Below are 13,117 nucleotides of genomic sequence, written 5' to 3'. Positions count from 1 at the left end.
ATAACCATTTGAAAGCCTATAAGTCATTTAGAGAGCACTACTTTGAAATTGACAATCAGAAGCCATAATTGATGAAGACTTGTAAAAAATAATTTAAATTCACTACTGCCATAATATATCACTGAAAAAAACAAACAAACAAACAAACAAAAAACAACCCTCTTCTGGCAGTGGAGAAATAGGCCACAGGTTTGTGAAGAAGCTGAGGCCCAGTTACAGTCCGTAACCCGTCTAAGATCTCAGGCCTGGTCTTAGTTAAAAGCAACCATTAGTCTGCTCTCCTTTGGTGAATCTGAAAGACATCTTGGCAAATCAGCCATGGACCTCAGAACGTGAGTATATAACCAAGAATAGAAACATCCTGCTTGTATAAATAGGGTTGGGATCCAGGATATCCTGTTTAAAAAAAAAAAAAAAAAAAGACATAATTTCTCCACAAATACACATGACCGATTTATCCTATTAATGTGCATGCAATCTGTGAGAATCAGGGAGAAAAAAAGAAAGAGAATTTGAGGTTACAAGAGGAGATGAATACTGAGAAAAAATGAAGTGGAAGAAATAACAAGAACCATCGGTATAGTAAACATAGCTGTACTTTGCCTGATAACTGATCGTTTTGTCATGTGAAATTTTTACATACGTTCTGAACTCTAGAGCAGAATTCATCAGATTTGAAATTTCAGTTTCTTAGGTAGTCAGAGTCCCCTTACCTGCTGTGACTTGAGCTTGCTTTGGGACTAGTGGTCCATGAATACTGAGTGTGTTACGCAAACATTCTTAGGTTTTAGGGAGGAAGCAGAGTCGTCGGTCAGGAAGAGATGTCCCGGTGCAACCCTTGCAACACTGGATTCTGTAGTAATGCCCTTCATACGTGTTCTGGATAAATTACATTCTAGGGGGGAAATTACAATCAAACGTGTTCCACCTTCAGTGCGACAAATAGGTGTACCGACATTTTAGTGATGTGGATCTTCGTTCAAGTCCACGCTGACGTGAGGAAACCTGCTGGTCTTTCTGCCGAGGTCCCTAGGCTGGTAGCAGCAGCCGGTGTACAAGTCCCACGTTTGTACTCAGCACTGAGACTATGTCGGAGGGTAGAAGCTCGAGCTGCTGTGGCATTGGGACTTCCTAGGTCCTATGACAGACAACCAGGAAATGTTCATGAAATGAAAGGTAATGAGGTTAGACTAGTGTTTTCGGACCAGTTGTCTCGCAGCTCCAGGGGAGCAGGACTGCAGCAGCCGAGGTGATGAGCTGGTAGCTTAGTGGGCAGGGCTCCAAGGAGGCAAATCCACTCTGTGTCAGAGTCTCAGGCCTAACAAAATGGACATTTTCAACTCCCGTCCTTATGTTTACACTGCCAAATACCCTTATTCCCTGAGCTTAAGTTCAGAGTGGTTAGGAGAGAGTGGTCCGGCAGCCCAGCTTGTGCAAATGAGGATCTTGGGATCTGAAATCAGAACGGATGGTGCCTGAACTTAGTTAACCCATCTCCCTGCAAGGGAAGGATGATAGGGAAAAGGGAAGATGCTCCCTCCCCGTAAACGAGGCCAATCAAGTCTTGGGCCTGTTTGTTTCCTTGTTTGATAATAAAAGACCTTTGCTTAGTAAGACTAGAAGATTGGGATCTGGATTTGAACCAGGCCTTACCTACTCTGTTTGACTTCGAATAAGTTACTAATTATACTTCAGTTGACTGATTATGTAAAGCAGATTGTTTCAGAGAGGAAATGAATCGATGCATCTTACGTACTTTGAACAATATCTGCAGCTTACTAAAAATGGAGTTCCCCTACTTACCAGTTTGCTCTCTTTCTGTGGATCTGTTCTGGAAGACAGTCAGTCCTTTCCAGGTACATTTAATGCTCAAAATGCATTGGCATTATTTTTAGCGTTTTTTTTCCTATTATTAGGTACTCCCTTTTGTTTATATGTCTACTTAGCTCTGTTACACGTAATGTCATTTCAGGTTCCTATATGATAGTGGACTCCTCAGATCATGACCCTGGAGAAAAAGCCAGACTTCAGCTGCCTACAATGAAGGAGAACGACACTCACTGTATTGATTTCAGTTACCTGTTATACAGCCAGAAAGGGTTAAATCCTGGCACTTTGAACATCCTGGTTAGGGTGAATAAGGGACCTCTTGCCAATCCAATTTGGAATGTGACTGGATTCACGGGCAGAGATTGGCTTCGGGCTGAGCTAGCAGTGAGCACCTTCTGGCCCAATGAATATCAGGTAAGCATCTGCGCTTTTTTGGTTTATGCTTTAGTGTCATTGGACCTCGTTGTGCGTCATACTTAGAGGTGAGACCTAGCCCTTTGGAACCGAGGTGGTCACTTTTGCCGCTTCCTCTCGCCCCGTTCTTGAGGACATGTTTAAATACATTGGCACACAACCTTTAAAGTAGTGAGAATATTTACACGAACTGAAAAAAACCACTAGTCTTAGGTACAAAGTCTGTTGGTTATTTGACGAAGAGCTACTTATTGACAGATCTATTTCCATGTTTCTGTTTGGGAAGAAAATGTCCTTTTTGATTTGAGTGCATTATTCAAACTGGATGGGTTTGCTGACTTCCTGACAATAACATTTGGAAAATAAACATGAAATAGTGTTTCATGAATTATATCATCTAAGGGGGAGGTATTTTGAATAGTTATTTACATTTTTTGTCAGTTACATGGAGTTTCAAAATAAGCAAACAGAGAAGGAAAAGCTATCCATGTCTCCCCCACCCCAGGAATACTTAATATAATTATGACTAAACCAGACAATGAATAGTATCAGTATCTCCTTTATGTTTCATAAGACTTATTTTATATAGTTTAACAAAAAAAAAAAAAAAAAAGGATCATTTGCCAGTTTGGACAGTTGCTCAGAATCCTCCCCGTAAGGTGCAGTACCACTATCCCCTGCTTTTTGAAACATCACCTTACACCACTTTGCTTTTACTGAAGTGAAGTTTTAGTAAACCGTATGCTAACCGAAAGAAATCTAAAGAGGATTTCCGCTTTTCTGAAAAAAAAAAAAAAAAAAAAAAAAAAAGGTGGAAAGCTAAAATTGCCTGCAGACTCTGTTTTGCAGCGAGCCATTATGGAAGCAGCACTCAGCCCAGCTGCAAGAGGCGTCCCACCAAGCTCCTTCTCCAGGAACTACATTCAACATGTTAGCATCAGGCTACAGTAGCTTTGAACCGTGCGAGCATCTGTGCTTTATCTGGATTTATTTTTGTGCATCTGTTAACAAGATGTGTTACCTAAGGTATCAGAAGAGGCAAAAAGCTTATTTTTGGGGGTCAGGGGATGTTCAAAAATTTTTCCATACAAATTAATATAATTGCTTCTTCATTTTCCCCTGTTTATGTTTATGAAAAGTTTCCTAAGAACCCTGTGCTTGCGATAGCTGGGGAAACCTGTCCCTGGGCATGTTCCAAAATTCATTTTTGTGTCAGGTCTTGAAATTCGAACTTTTAAAAGACTTGTCTGTTTGTAGTTCGTTTACAGAACCTAATGAGAATGCATATGTAAAAGTGATGTTTTAAGTTGGTCAGTGGGTGATTTATAAGCTAAAAGCAGTTCATTTCTGCTTCTTAAAAATGAACAATTTCTTCAGGTGAAACTTGTCTTTAGGTCCTGGGTTAGGAGACAGAATGCATTGTTCTAATTGCTTTGTCATGAGTTGGTTTTCTGTTTTATTAAAAAGCCTCTCACTTCATAGGTACAGTTCCACTGGGAAGGTTCTTTGTTCAGGGCTGTGTGTCTGTGGAGGTTTCAGGGGGTGTTGATTCCATTATCCCGGAGCTGCAGGATGTCGTTCCTCAGTGTCTGTCCTCCCAGGGCCCTCCCAGGAGGCGCATGTGGCTGGCGGGTGGCTGGAAGGGTAGGAAACTAATGCTAAGGGCCTGGACGCTCATCTCTGGATACGGTGGGTCCTCGTGTGCTGGGTCACCCTCACAACGCGTTGTCATCACACTGACTTCTCTAGAACCTGTCATTGGAGCTTAACCCTGAAAAGAAAAAAGCTCTGATTTAACAAAAGAAAACTGCCAGCGGATTCAGCCTCCTTACGATAAATGTAATCCCAAATAACAAATCAGCAAAATTGTTAGAAATTTGGTGTCTAGAGTCAGATTGCCCGTGTCCAACACTTTGCTATCTGCTATCTGTTCGTTAAGGAGTCAAATTGTTAGTTCTATCTTTTAGGAAAAACACAGATGTGGATTTTGATGAATCCAACAAATAATATATCTGGGTATCACGCTAATATGCCTTCACAACTAAGAAGTAGCATCTGTATAATTAATTACCTTTTCTTGTTTTTCGCAAGATCTGTCTTTGAGTCATTGATATTAATACCATTTTCTTAGGGCACACATTGCTGCGATGCTAATTTTCATGTTGAGTTACACCTCCATGGACTGGATGATTCTTTATTCAGTCTCATTTTGCCTGACAAAGCTCCCTAGGGTTACGTAGACCTTTGGTGTTTTAAGCAAGATGCGCAAAGGTGCGTGTGCAAGTTTCAACCTGGCCAGTAAAATCTTTTTGGGGATCTTCTGACAGAGAAGAAGATTACTACGTAACTTGGAACCTGTGGGTAAACATTTCTTTCTTGCAGATTGAAATTTGAGCAATAGATCATTACTTAAGTGATTAATTACTTTTCTTTTCACATCGTTTTTCCTTAACCTGCAGAACTTAACAATCAATGAGAGCAAAACACAGATAGAATAATTTTTATTCATGTGCTTAGTGCCCAATAAATTACTTGATTAATGATTTTATTGATTCAGTCATTTAGATACCCGCTTGTACCTTATATCAGTTATTAGAAACACCAGCATGACGTAAACTATATTTATGTAGCATTTTTGCTATTAGGAAATAACATGAAAAACTTTTGACTGTTGCTTAATGCAGAGTCTTTATGGATTTTTAAAATTAAAAGGTAGCCATTGCATTATGCTATGTAGGAAGCCTACGTACTTTTTAATTCTTAAAGAAACTGCATATTTTTAAAAATTTTCCTAGACTCTAGATTAAATAGACGTGTGATATGCACAGAAACTATTCTTCCTCATTCCAGTTTCTTCAATTCTCCAGAGACTTTACACTCTCCAAAACTTCTTTAAGTTTTTGTTTAACCTTCTCACTTTTTAAAATTCCTTTTTCTTTTGTATTTTTAGTGGAAATTCCTATCTTTATTTGCCTGAGCCATTCCTTACCCAACCATCGCTCCAGTACACTCCTTATCACCAGCTTCAACAACAATGACAATCAAAAAGAAAATTATCCCAGGGTGCTACTACCTTTAATTAGTATAGGATAATTTTTATGTAAAAATCATATTCCCAGAAGTAGGGTAAAAAAAAAATCCAAACCTCTACCATAAGCTAGCTCTTCTCTTCTTCCCTTTTCTGTAGAACTAAGAATCTAAAACAGATGTAGTATATCTTTGGTGTGATTTGCCCTTCCTAGAAATGTCATCCAGCCAGATGCTAAACAGAAGATGTCCCCACAGGAAATTGATCATGCTGTGGACTGTTCAATAACGAGGAGATAGCAGTTTTTGACCCCAAGAAACTTGAACTCTTATTCGAAAAAGGAAAAAAAAATACATGAAATTATGAAACAAAGGCAAAATTATGAATTTTGGTGACCTGCCAAATCAATATACGGCTCATGGACTTTGGAGCCAGCTCTTCCTTGGTGAACCTTGACTCTACTATGTAGCAGTTGTCCAGCCTGGAGTATATTCCTTAATTTTTTGAGTACAGTTTCCTTATTTGATAAATCAGTACCTAACTGATTGGGTTGTTGTATTGAGTTACCTTTACACACACACACACACACACACACACACACACGTGTTTAGAAGGGTGTCTGACACATACTATGTGTTGACCATAAAGTCAAATCAACGTGATGGGTAAATACAAAATTTGCAAACTCTTGGATTTAGTGCATGTTCAGCATTTTCTGCTGTTTTGAAAGCGTGCTGGTCTTTTTTACGGTCACTTTTTTCTAAGGCTTCATTTTTGTAGAGCAGTTTTAGGTTCACAACAAAATGGAGAGGAAGGTGCCGAGATTCCCCATATACCCCACGTGGCCGCACACAGGGGCCGCTCCCTCATTATCCCCATCCTCCACCACGGGGACACTGGTTGCACTGGATGAGCCTGCCCTGACACGCGCTCATCCCTCGCAGTTCACAGGGTTCACCTTTGGGGACGCACATGTGTCTAATGGCAGACAGCCATCACTAGCATCACAGGGGATTGTCACTGTCCTTGAAATCTTCTTTCCTCTGCCTATCCATCCCTCCTCCTCCATGGTGTACTTTTCAGGTTATGTGCTTATTCCTTTATTTCTTTTTTTAAAGATCTTGTTTATTTGGGAGAGAGAGCAAGCATGAGTAGGGGCAGGGGCAGAGGGAGAGGGATGAGGGCCTGTTGCAGGGCTCCATCTCCGGACCCTACGATTTGTGTTTGTTAAAATGTCTACTGGGGGCGCCTGAGTGGCTCATTTGGTTAAGAGTCTGACTTCGGCTCGGGTCATGGTCTCAAGGTTGCAGGATGGAGCTCAGCCTTGGGCTCTGGGCTCAGCAGGGAGTCTGTCCACTGGCCGCCCCCCCCAACACCCTTCTCTCTCGTGCTCTAGCTCTCTCTCAAATAAATAAAATAAATAAAGTAAATAAAATAAATAAAATGTCTGCTTCCTTGACAGCTTATTATCATGAAGTTACCCCCCTCTAACCTCTAAGGGGCAAACAGGCGATGTCCCTTTTCTCCGGACGCTTACATTCTAGCTGGACACTGGCGGAGATAAAAATGTAAATCAGCTGTGGAGTCTGCCTTTAGGGAACCTAGTCCAGATGGGAAATGTGAGATACACATAGATAAAACTTGAAACAGTATAGCATTTGTTAAATGACTTAAGGGAAATAAATGTGAAATATGGTGGGGAAAATGAAAACAAAAGATAGATTTGTTTCCAAAGTAATTTGAGGCATAAATGGGACTATCATTCTTGCCTCTTGATTCCTGTATTTCTAGATTAGTATGCTTTTCACCACACCACATTGTTTTTCCTAAACCACAGTTCTTGAAAGCCAACACTTTCTATGGTGAAAGAGAACAAGCAAATGTAAATTTCGCTTAAGACATAAGCATTGCATTGATATATTAATATATAAGGAACCCTTTCTCACCTGTGTCTTGAGAGCAACAGATGTCTTTTTGGCTCAGTATACTGATTATAGAAAGTATCCTTATATATTTTTTATATTTGCCATGGTTGCAAGTTGCTAATTCTACCTATTTTTTTAGGCCTCAAGTGACTACTGTAAAATTTCGAATTGATCACCAAGTAGAAGTAAAAAGAAAAAAAAATAAAACCACCCAAAACATTATGAGACGTTATCTCAGTATTAAATTTCAATGGAAGATCAACACACCTCTAAAAGTATAATTTTCTCCAGTCTGGAAATCTGACCTGTGTTGTATGCATAAAACTCAGTCCTGCTTTGGGATTAAATCCATTAGTTTCTTATGAACAGTGAGGTTGTTACCAAATGAGGCAGGCAGACATAACTTCCAGAACTATTAGTGGAAACCTAATCTGCTGTTTTCCATTAACTGGGTGCACATCATTAATCACAAAAATGATGCATGTTGAAAACTACAGGGGTTTGGCCAGAGACTAGAAAGTGATAATGTAGCACAATGTGTCTTTTTTTTTTTTTTTTTTTTTTTTTTCCTGATTCACTGAGTAACAAACACTGAACTTTTGCAACTCATTTTCTTCACATTTTCTGTTGGCCTGAAAAAATGGAAGAACTGGACAGGCAGGCATGAGATTTTCTGTTTTTGTCTCCTTTTTAAAGCTTTATGTTAACGTGCATTGCTCTGATGTTTTGGCAATGGGGTGATTGTTACACTCCAGAGATACTGCTGGCTTTGGATCTAAGAAGATTAGGACTTAAAGCAAGTGACTGTTTACTTAAATAAAAAGTCTCTCAAAGATTGATCTTTGGGGATGGGGCTCAAGTAGGAGCATGCTTAGGAACCAGCCATGCAAAGAGTGAGGAAAAGAGCTCTTGGAACATTTCCAATTCATACTCGTCCTCATTCAACCATGTAGAGTCCCCCCGAAGGAAGGAGAGAGGCAAGGTCTTTCTTTCCTCGAGTATTAGTTTGCTTGGCTGCCATAACCAAGCACTACAGACCTGGGGTGGCGCAAGCAACAGAAATTTTCTTCTCTCCTGCTGGGAAGTGTAAAGAGCAGGAGGCTGGGCTCTCTGGCTCCGGGTGAGAGCTCCCCTCCGGGCTCGTAGATGGCCACCGTCTCACTGTGTCCTCACCTGTTGGAGAGAGACAGCTTTTCCTCTTCTTCCTCTAAGGGCACCGGGCCTATCAGCTTAGGGTCCCTTATCACTTCATGTCACCGTAATTAGCTCCCAAAGGCCCCGTCTCCAAATACAGTGACAGGATTTGGGCTTCAACATGAATTTGGGGTTGTGGGGGCGAGAATTCAGTCCATGGAACTAGATGTATATTGCACCTATGACTTTTTTATGTAGAAGCATTACAAACGACCCGGCTCATCATCTGGTATGACAGTGTTGCAGATGTTATCTGTCCAGTATTCATTCCCCTCTCCTTTTTGTACACTGCAGGAATCTCTTCCACCCTCCTTATTGCCCTGTCTTCCTTTGCAGGTAGGGGTGGCCCTAGGACACGCTCCAGCCATGAGTTAGGAGGGCAGATCTGCCGGGGGTACTTCTGGGAAAGATGTTTGTCCCTGATTTTTTTTAAATTTATTTTTATTTTATTTATTTATTTATGAGAGACAGAGAGAGAGAGACAGAGAGGCAGAGACACAGGCAGAGGGAGAAGCAGGCTCCATGTAGGGAGCCTGATGTGGGGCTTGATCCCGGACTCCAGGATCACACCCTGGGCCGAAGGTGGTGCTAAATCACTGAGCCACCTGGGCTGCCCTGTCCCTGATTTAAAAAAAAAAAAAAAAAAAAAAAAAAGACTTGTTTTTTCATGAGAGCGTGATAATTGGCACTATTGCAGTTATCCTGTAACCGTGAGGAAGGAGATGAACTGAGGGTAAGAGCACAGGGAATGGAAGGAGCCAGGGCCCTACCTCTGGCAAAGTAATAACAACAATAATATTTAAAATAAAAACTATTTTTTTTCAAGATTTTATTTGTTCATTCATGAGAGACAGAGAGAGAGGCAGAGACCCAGGCAGAGGGAGAAGCAGGCCCCACACAGGGAGCCCGACGTGGGACTCGATCCCGGGTCTTCAGGATCATGCCCTGGGCTGCAGGCGGTGCTGAACCCCTGAGCCACCTGGGCTGCCCAAATAAAAACTATTTTGAAACAACTTTTAGATGAGTATTCTCCTGTGCAGACAGAGGCATCCTAATGGCCTGTGTCACATCTTTGAGCTGCCAAGGAGGGTGCTGCCGCTATCCTTTGGGGATAGCACCCGTGAGGCCTGCGGCTGGATTAAAAGCACACACCTCTGCCGATGGAGGAGACCGTTTTCCAGTCCCGTTGTACAGAGAAGACAGCCCTGTACACCTGAAAGTGTAAACCGGGCTGTAAGGCAGCGAGTCCGTGGCCGGAGGGAGGAGGCCGCGCTGGGTGACCGCGAGGCCCGTCGGGTCCGTTGCTTGTCCAGGACAGCAGGCTGCGTGCGGACTTGGGTGTCCGCCGCCTTCAGCTGGATTTGGTATTGGATCAGGAGCTAAGGGAACGTTCCTTGTCTTCACGCAAGGGCTACGTTGCAGAACCGTTCCCACCTTTTCCTCTTCAGCATCCAGCCTTGCTCCCGGGCGCGGACTCTGGCCCGTCCTCCTCACATTCTCTACACACCCTCTGTGTGACGGGCTCTTAAGGAAGCAGCCTTTTGCTGCTAATGTGTAATCCTAATGACTTCCTAGTCGTTTCATTTGAAGTGCTCCAAGTGGGTTTGGACAAACTCCCGTGTCATTATAGTCCTTGTTTTCGTGAAACTTGCAAGCCTGTGAGGACGCCCCCTCCCTGGGCCCCGCGGCGATCTGCTCTACTTATAAAAGCATCTGCTTCCCGCCGCCTTTAGGTTCTGGCCGACTCCTTGATGAAACCCACAGTTTGCAAATAAATGCAGACAAATGAGGGAGGGGGTCCTGCCCGAGAGCACACTGACCCCCCCGCCCCCAGCCCCGGCATGCAGCACGGAGGCCCCGGGTCCCGCGCGCACCTGCCTTGGTGGGCGGGAGGCCACGGCCCGTCACTGATGCTCCAGAGAACCATTCCCAGGAATGAACTCACTTCTCCTTTAATAGCGGGTTGGCGAGTAACGAGCAGTAAGGAGAGTGGCCTAGTGTGTGTTCAGCGTGTGACTTTTTTTCTTTTTTTTTGTCTTCAGGAGATGGTGTTATCCGGGAGGCCTGGGGACACAGGTGCCCCAAAGGGGGTGGAAGGGATGTGCTTGCTCCCCTGCACCCAGCCTGGCTCGTTGAGTGTGCACGGACACCCCCTGCTCCCTTGTTCTCCACACCTCCTTATTGATTATTTAGCATACGTTTACAGGGCTCATCTCTGTGTACTCAGATTAAAAAGTGTATCTACTGGGGCAGGATTCCTAACCAAACACCAACCCCTCTCCCCCCCCCAAAAAAAACTGAGTTTTTCCTTCTCATCAGTTTAATGATGCCTCTGACAATGCTGTGCCACATATCCATGCAGCATCACCATATCATGGAAGAAAGCAGAGACAACAATTTAAGATGAATTCTTCATTCAGTTATTTTTGTCTGCAGACTTTGATAGTTAATTGGAATTGTTCTCCCTTTTTTTTATTTCCCTTTTTTTTTTTTAGGCTTTCAAGTTTCTGTACAACTTGAATTTTTGTGTGCCCTCTGTCCATTTCCACTTCAAAGAGTGCTTTTTTATTTATTTATTTTTCTTATTTTAGGCTACTTGCAGTATGTGAACAAAATTACTGGCTCTTCACAGGAAGAACAAAACTGAGTGACATTATGTTTTTATTTAAAATTTAACTTGTATGCTGCGGGGATTTCAGTTTCTTAGACCATGATGGAAAAATTAAAGGATATAATTATCTATTTTACTGTGAGTTTTTCAATGGAGAAAATATTGTAGGAAGGAAATCTAAAGGAAATGCCAGGCCTGGTTATAGTTTGTATCTGTTTTACTATTTCTTTAGACGATATTAAAGACAATCTATTCTGTTGCCAGTAATAGAAGTTGGGATATGAAGGGAAACAAACTTTGGATGCTGTAAATTAAAACATCCACTTTTGTAATCTAGTGGAAAATTTATGATTAATTTTAGTTGTTATCATTTTCAAAAGGTGTTTTTAAAACTATCATTATAAAACTAGCTGCTACATGTTATTTCTGCATTTAGTTTTATAAATAACCGTTGCACACACCACTGGAATTCCCTGATGAGATTTAGATTCTTAATATTCTTTGAATGATCTTTTAAAAAATCATTCTTCTCAGCAGTAAATTCTTCTGGAAGCAGTAAATCAATTCTCATTTTATGTTCAAAAATAAGGTCTGTAGTCATAAATTTATACCAAGTGATAATTCAATACAGTAATAAAGAATGGAAAATTTCTAGCACCTGGAGATCAAAGTTTAGTTCAAACCTCAACATCTTTAGATCTGAGTATTTTGCAACAACAGCACAAATATCATACTTGGAAATAGATACAGTGATTCTCCAGGTTAATATTTATTTAAAAAAAAACACACTTTTGGTTTGGTTGTGAGCTTCGTAATATAAGGCTTTCAAAGGGGATGAAGTCCGCTTAGCACCATAAATACCAGGGTGGGTTTCTTTGTTGTGGTTGTTGTTATTTATTTATTTTTTGGTTGCTCTTCATCTTTTTTCTGCTGTGTTTTCACCTCTTCCTGGTTTTCTCCCCTCTTGGCAGTGGAGGGGAATTGTAAGCAGAACAATAAACACATTACCAAATAATTTTATTTATTGAATATATATATTATTGAATATTTATATATGATATTGAATTATTGAATGTTATATACTCTCTATATATTTATATATATTACATTAGTATTGTGACATGCTACATGCGAATTAAGTCTTATTTTGTGTGTGTGTCAGTATAATATAGAATGGAGGCCACTTTGTATACCGGGTAAAGGTTTGAGCTGCATGTCACTGGCCTGTGTTTGATTCCATGCCCAGTGGTCGATACCTCCTTGCCCATTGAGTGACTATTTTGGGGGATCTTTTGAGTTTCAGTCCCTGAAGTATGGGGTGTTAGCTGGTCTTACATGCGTTTGATGAGGTTCAAAGGAGGTAATGAAAGCTGCGAAGTCATCTATGTAAAGCTTGTATTTACAAATGGGAGACTCGCACTAAAGCTAGCAAAGTAACACAAGGAACATATTTGAAAGGATTTGAGATTCGGTCACAGCATAAGGAAAGTGGAAGATCCAAGAAGCCTGAAGAAGACCTGGAACCCAGAGTAGCCCTGAGGACAACAGCAACTTTGACTTCCTCTGTGAAGGTCAACTGTGAACAACTCACTTCTTTATCAGTTTGACAGATATTTATCAAGCAACCTACTCTATGCCAGGCACTCTTCTGGCCGCTGGGATGCACTGTGCTGAGGTCTCAAAGTTCCCTTTCTCCCTGAATTCCAGTCTTGGGCGGGGGATAAGTAATTAAATGAGAAAAAGATTAGAATCTAAGAAGTGCTATGCAGATAACTAAGATAGAATAATGACAGTTAGGCCTTGGAAAGCACCTTAGACCAGGTTGTTTAGGGAGAGCTGGTTGTTTGAGAAGATGACTTTCAACCTGGAGATCGGAATGGCAAAAAGGACGTAAGCACACTAAGATCATAAAGAATGCATTAGAGTCAGAGAAAACAGCTAAATGAAGGCTCTTAAATCTGGAAGGAGATTGGCATGGTAGAGGGACAGAGACAGGCCTAGGGGTCAATGATGAGATGGGGAGATTCTCGTAATGTGGAACTCTGTAATCCAAGGGAAAGTCTGAAGTCCTTTTTTGAAGATTGTCATCAAGAGCTTCTATTTACTCACTTTGGG

The 13,117-nt window shown here is 41.5% G+C and overlaps 1 protein-coding gene across 7 annotated transcripts in view; it reads left to right on the top strand.

Moving 5' to 3' along the window:
* PTPRK (protein tyrosine phosphatase receptor type K) overlaps positions 1 to 13,117 on the top strand; it is a 548,248-nt gene that overhangs the window by 199,288 nt on the left and 335,843 nt on the right. For all 7 annotated transcript variants that reach the window (XM_035699505.2, XM_025422992.3, XM_025422993.3 and 4 more), the window contains exon 3: positions 1,973 to 2,244. In XM_035699505.2, the coding sequence (XP_035555398.1) occupies positions 1,973 to 2,244 (272 nt within the window). The remainder of the gene's footprint in view (positions 1 to 1,972; positions 2,245 to 13,117) is intronic.

This window comes from Canis lupus, chromosome 1, assembly GCF_003254725.2.
Source record: "Canis lupus dingo isolate Sandy chromosome 1, ASM325472v2, whole genome shotgun sequence".
In the NCBI taxonomy this organism is placed as follows: domain Eukaryota; kingdom Metazoa; phylum Chordata; class Mammalia; order Carnivora; family Canidae; genus Canis; species Canis lupus.
The sequence above is the reverse complement of the archived record's forward strand: the minus strand, read 5'-3'. Positions and strand labels throughout refer to the sequence as shown.